Below are 6,209 nucleotides of genomic sequence, written 5' to 3'. Positions count from 1 at the left end.
ATCCACACATGGGAGAGATTCTGCCTATCCCACCCTCTGTTCTCTTTGGCCAAGGCCGTGGGACAGGAAGTCCTAGAGACGCAACTCCGAGCCCCCACAAGAAGGACAGATACACAGTCTTTGTCTTCCCACCGTTCTTAAATTCCCTTTACAATCCCGCTATAAGATGGGGAGTCCCCAGAGCTGCCCAGGGTCTAGGGAGAAAAACACCGAACTGCCCCCTCACCATCTCATCCAAGGCCCTGAGACCTTAGTACTAGGAGGGGGGAAGAATGGGAATAATAGTCTCCTAGCAGTTTCCTGGGCATTGAGCACACAACTTCCTTATTAAAAAATATCCTTTATTGTTTAAAAAAAAAAAAGCTCAGACTTCTTAGAAACACCTGCATGCGGCGTTGCTGGGTCAGGACAAAACAGGAGAATGCCACAGGCACAAATAACAAGACCAGAAAGCATAGGTTGCTGGCTGTCCCCTCCCACAGTCTGTAGCTCCACGATGGTGGTCATGTTTCCATCCTGGGAACATCCCTCACCTTCCTGCTGACTGCTACAGTCAAGGCCAGTCTGCCCCTCCTCCCAAAGAAGACATTTCTCTGGGCTTGGTGGTGCCCATTTATCTAGTCTCCCCTCAGCCCCCCGTCGCTAAGCCTGGGACACTCCTCACTTCCCCTCTTTTCTTCCCCAGCACCAAAGCTGCCCAGAGACACCAGTGTGAGGTCAGGACCACAGAAGTGTCAGAAGGGGTCAGACCCAGACCCACAGAAGTGCCCACAACCATCTAGGAATTCAGTAGCCAAGTGGGCTCCTGTTGTCCATTACACCAGGAGTTCTTACTAGAGGCAGATAGCCAGACACTCCCCTGGGAGGACACTGAGGATATCGTTCAGATAGTCTCAGTTGTACTAAACATTCAGAGACTGGGAAGGGGGCAGAGGATAAGTTGTTCTAAGACTCCCCAGGCCCAGAGGTGTGGAACCACAAAACTCATTCTCTAATGGTACTGATCCCGATGGCGAGGTTCCTAAGGCCTGGGCATCCTGGACTCCGGGAACCTGACTTCCCTAGCACTTCCACAAGCCATGCAGAGCTCCCCTCACCTGCTCTGACCACGGCAGCCCAGTCCAGTGTACAGCCCTCATTCCCCTGAAGTCTCCGACACCCATCCCTCTCAGTTTGTTCCCACAGACCGGGTATTTTTAGCCATCTTGGAGGAAATAATTTGCCTGGCTGATGACAAAAGACTTATCCAGTGTTGGGGGACAGAAGGAAGCAGAAGGAACTCCTAGTGTTCAGGTGAAATGTCAAGAAGTTGTCATGCAAAATAAGAACTCAAACCTTTGGAGGCAAGAGGAGCACATTTTCAATGAAGCCCTTTAAAAGAGGGAGCGACTCTCTTCTCTCTTTCTCTTGGCTTCCGGGTTTGGGGTAGGAATTCATACAACACAGGCACAGAACTAAATTCCATAGGAAGACAGGTGGTGGTAAACACAGAGAAAAGGAGATTTTTATATCACCGGATAATCACATTTTCTATTTCTCTGTTTCTCTAGCACGTTCCCCCACGGAGCTCAAAGCTTTTTTTGCAAACCCTTTCATCTTCTCTCTGCGAGTAGGCGGCAAGCTATTGTTGCCCTGGTTTTTGCAGAGGGGGGAGACTGAGGCACCAAGTAGGGAAGTACCTGTGATCCAGGCTCACCGGGTGAAGCAGAGGCAGGGCGTGCTGACTCCCACCGGGAGCTAGTCGAAGGAACAAAAGCACAGGCTCTCTTGAAAAGAAGCCTCAAACCAAAGGAAGGGCAGAAAAAAAGGGAAGCGCTGGGGATACGGAGCCACCAGCAATTCTCCGAGCCCTGCAGGACAGTGGGGACTGTTGGGGAGTGACGATATGTCTCCATTACCGCCTCAGAAACTTGCCTTCCCTGGAAATGTTCAAGTCTGGCCTTCCTTGCTCTTTGGAAACATTCCCAGGTAAGCGTCCTCCCAGGGAACTCAGACAGGGCCAACTGGGGAGGCCAGGTTCCCTGAGAAGGGAAAGGTACCCAGTTTGCTTGGAGACCGGCAGGGCTGGGGGGAAAAGCCATCGATCTTCCATTGGGAGGTCTTCTCCAGGATTTGGCCTCTGATCCTTATCTCACTCGGCCTCACCCTCCATCCACCAAGCAAATGCTCCATCCCACCAAGTACTGGTAAAATATAATTATGCTCCAGGACACACACATACACACTCACAAACACACACACATCCCCACACAATACTCTCCTCAGAAGGCTGCCCAGCTGATCAAGAAGAGGGGGATTTAAAGAGCTTAGGGCTACAATCAGGTACCAGGTAGAGAGAAAAGGCCACTGGGAGCTACCCAGACCGATGGTTCCGCTATATAAAACTGGGAAGGTTCAAGGACCCTCACTGGGACACCCAATTCACCAGGCTGTCTGAGTCCATTGGCGGCAAAGGATCCTGCGGAAGGCCCTGCGGAAATCCTGGTTGAAAATGGTATAGATGACAGGGTTGAGGGAACTGTTGCAATAGCCAATCCAGAAGAAGAATTGGAAAAGGCCATGAGGGACCTTGCAGTGCTGGGGACAGATGGCCCCTAGGCTATAGCTGAAGAAGAAAGGGAACCAGCAGAGGACAAAGACTCCGATCACTACGGCCAGCACAAAGGTGAAGCGTTTTTCTCGGTTCATCTGGGTCCTGCGCCTCCATGGCTGCAGCCCCAAGGAAGCAGGTTGTCGAGCCAAGAGAACCTGGCCCCGGAGGGTGGCCAACATCTGGGAGCCCTGGGGAGGCTGAAAGTTTGGGGTTCCTTGGGTAGAGGAGGAGGTTGGAAGGGCTGGAGGCCCACACCCTTCTTCTTCCTCCTCATCTTCTTCTTCCTCCTCCTGCCTATGACTGCCATCCTCTGGCCCCACAGAGCTCTGGTTGGGAGGTGTGGAAGGTGGTGTGGGATCTCCAATATGTTCCCCTCCCTCTCTCTCCCCAGGAGGCTTGGAATGACCATTGGCCTCGCCTGCGGCTGGGAGAACAGAGGGTGGCAGCTTAGATATTGCAGATGCCCCACCGGGGCCAGAGGGCCTAGTGTCCCCGTCACCGGGGGCCCGCTTGCCATGGGGACCCTGGCGGTTACGGCGCTTGGCGATTAGGTAGATCCGCAGGTAGACCAGAATCATGATGAGGCAGGGTGCAAAGAAGGAGCCAATGCTGGAGGAGAGGATGTACCAGGCCTCCTCATTAAGCTTACACTGGGGTCTGCCTCCAGGTTTCTTGCCCTTGTCACCCTTGTAAATGAGTGGGGGCAGCGAGATGAAGGCAGCAATAAGCCAAACGGTGAGAATGATGCCCTTAATCCTTCGGGGGGTCCTCTTGGAGTTGTACTCTAGGGCACGGCTCACTGACCAGTAGCGGTCCAGACTGATGGCACACAGGTGCACGATGGAGGAGGTGCAGAAAAGGACATCCAAGGCCAGATAGACCTCACACCAGGTGTGCCGGAAGTACCAGTATCCCAGCAGTTCGTTGGCCAGTGAGAAGGGGATGATGAGGGTGGCCACCAAGATGTCAGCTGCAGCCAGAGAAACCAGGAACAAGTTCTGTGGGGCTCGAAGGGAGCGGCTAGTCAACACGGCCAGGATGACTAGTGCGTTGCCAAAGATGGTGAAAAGGATGAGAAAGGTGATGACCGCTGCGATGGCTGCAGTGGCCTGCACTGAGTAGGGCTCTGGGCTATCCATAGCAGAGGGCAGGAAGAGTCCGAAGGGGCTTGCCAGGGAGAGGCTGTGAGGGCCAGCCCTGCCGCCTTTCTGAGGGACAATCTGGAGTTAAAAGCAGGACATCCAGCAGCGGGGGGCTGGAAGAGGGCGCAGTCCCTGGGGTTGGCACCCCAGGGGCTAAGCCAGCGACCTGCAGGACCAGCCCATTCTGTCCTGGGACCAAGAGCAGCATCCAGCCCCTATGACTGGCTAGAGGTCCGATGTGGGGTGGAGAGGAAGAAGGGCACAGTTTTGTTCACTGGCTGCGGCTCTACATCCTCCTCTGGGCTGAGGCTGCTGCTTTCCCTCTGGTCTGCCCCAGAGAAGTTTGTGAAGTTCCTGGGGGCTTCTGCCCCTTCCCCTTTGGAGTGCCCCAGCGGTGCGCTCTAGTCCGGGGAAAAGTTGCGACCTCCAGACGTGAAGCTGTCCCAAGCCCAGATCTGCTGTGCTAGGGGTAGGAGGGCAGTGAGGGGGAAGCTCCGAGCATCTCCTGCTCCTTCACCAAAGCGCTGTGAGAGGTGCAGACTCTCCCCTTTCCAACCCGGAGCGGAGCTGGAACCGTGATGTCAGGCGAGCAGGCAGGCTTGGCAGGCAGGCAGCCGAGCAGGCAGCCCCGGGCAGGGGGAGTGGAAGGGAGGAGACGGAGTAGGGAGGAGACGTAGAGGGGAGGGGAGCAAAGGAGTGGGGGGGGGAGGGGGGCAGGAAGAGAGGGAGGGAGGGATGAAGAAGAGGGAGGGAAACAGGGATGGAAGAGATGGGGAGAAGGTGAGCACGGCCAAAGGGCGGACCGCTGGGGAGCCCGCAGCAGCGCAGCCTCCTCTTGGGGAACCCCACTGTCTCCTGCGCTCTTCCCCTCGCCCCTATTTTTGGAGGGCCACTGCCGAGGGGTCCTAAAGGGAGGGGGGCTGGGTGTGGCGAGCTTGCCTGCAGTCGTAGGGAGAGATGCGGGGAAGGCTGTTTGAGGGGAATGGGGATGCCGAGATTGCTGGAAGCGTACATTACATAAGAGGGGGCTCAGGACGTGTGGTTGCAGAGGTCAGTCAGTTGAGGTGGGGCGGGAGAATGTTTGGGGTTGGCTGGATTGGGGAGAGGGGCTGGGAGCGAGGAGCCAGGGCTGGGCCATCTATGCGGACTGGGCGGCCCTGTGAAAGGGGCGTGGGGAGGGGGGGCAGCTGAAGCGTGGGGTGTGGCGGGACGAAGAGGTGGCTTGTGCTTACAGGCGGAACCCATCTAGCAGCCCCAAGCCTGGGGGGCTGGGGAAGGGGTGGGGGAAGAGGCAACCAGTACCCTACTGCGTTGCCCCAGCTCTGGGGATCCAGAAGGAGATCCGGTGGGCACACAGGGTCCAAAGGCCACCCGCCTTTTGGCACGGAGATCACCACTGCCCCCGCCACCACCCCCCCACCCCGACCGGGCACCTCCTCGTGGAGCGCAGACTGAGCCCAAGACCCCCTTTGATCGCCGGTTAGAGAGCGCCCCCTACTGCCTTCGGAGCGCCCAGGACCCCCCACAGAGGCCAGGGCTCCCTCCCAAAACCCCTACCTAAGGCAAAGGAAAAAGACTTCATCTCTTCTTGGGCATCTAAATGCTCCCCCAGCCCAGAAAAGCAACAGGAGAGATGCCCGGGTTTCCGAATCTGCAGCGAAGTCGCAGCAGCAAGTTCTTCCTCTCTCCCTCAGATGGTGGTCTTGAGATGCAAAGAAAAAGCAGCTCTCATTCATTTTCTCTGTGTGACTTTTCTTCCTCTCTTCCCCAGCTCATGCCTCATACCTCAGTTTCTCTTTTTATTCAGGCCTTCCTGCCCTCTCCCCAAAGAGTCTGAGAAAATACACTCTCTTTTCCTAGCCTGAGGACAAATGAGATAAGATGTATGCTGATCTGGTCCCATGGAAACAACCCTAATAATTAATAGGAAGGATAGGTAAAGAGAAGGCTGACCCGCCATCCTACGTCCCTCCGACCCACAGACAATAGTGTCTGCAAATGGAAGGTGATGTGGAGATAAATTAATGAGGCGGATTCATTCTTTGTCCTGCCCCCTTCCTAGAAGCAGAGTCCACATCGCTCTCACTCAGTAACTCTTCCCCCTCTCCATATCACCTATAGGTGAGGGAGAGAAGCACCCTGCAGCTGTAGTGCTCTGCAATCTCTGCAAAACACTTTAAACAGCCCTGGGAGAGTCTTAGTCTCTGTGCTAGAGACTAATGGACTGGTGGGAAGAGTTAAGATAATGTCTTTAACTTGATACCACCAGCCCTAACACACACGCGCACGCACACCCTAACAGTCTTTCCCATTCCACCTATCTCTCAGCTCACCCCAGCTCACCACGATATTCAGCCTGAGTGGTCTGTCCTTTCCACACCTCAGTCTGAACCCAGGGATCACCGACGGTTAGAGTTCCTAGCACTAAAAGCTCTAACTTTGGCTTTGGGCGTTGGGGGAAGGTGGCAGACTGT

General features: G+C 55.4%; 1 protein-coding gene across 1 annotated transcript; it reads right to left on the bottom strand.

The window, feature by feature from the left end:
• Window positions 1-368: 368 nt before the first annotated feature.
• On the bottom strand, window positions 369-4,374 carry ADRA2B (adrenoceptor alpha 2B). The gene has a single exon (XM_043981254.1). It carries the CDS (start codon window positions 3,730-3,732, stop codon window positions 2,422-2,424), a length of 1,311 nt encoding a protein of 436 aa, XP_043837189.1. The 5' UTR covers window positions 3,733-4,374; the 3' UTR covers window positions 369-2,421.
• Between the last annotated feature and the right edge of the window lie 1,835 nt (window positions 4,375-6,209).

The sequence above is a fragment of the Dromiciops gliroides genome, chromosome 2, assembly GCF_019393635.1.
Source record: "Dromiciops gliroides isolate mDroGli1 chromosome 2, mDroGli1.pri, whole genome shotgun sequence".
Classification (NCBI taxonomy): Eukaryota; Metazoa; Chordata; class Mammalia; order Microbiotheria; family Microbiotheriidae; genus Dromiciops; species Dromiciops gliroides.
This window is presented reverse-complemented; position numbering and strand designations above follow the sequence as displayed.

Excerpts from the sequence above, each read along its gene's own strand:
- ADRA2B (XM_043981254.1), bottom strand. The coding sequence starts at position 3,732 with ATGGATAGCCCAGAGCCCTACTCAGTGCAGGCCACTGCAGCCATCGCA.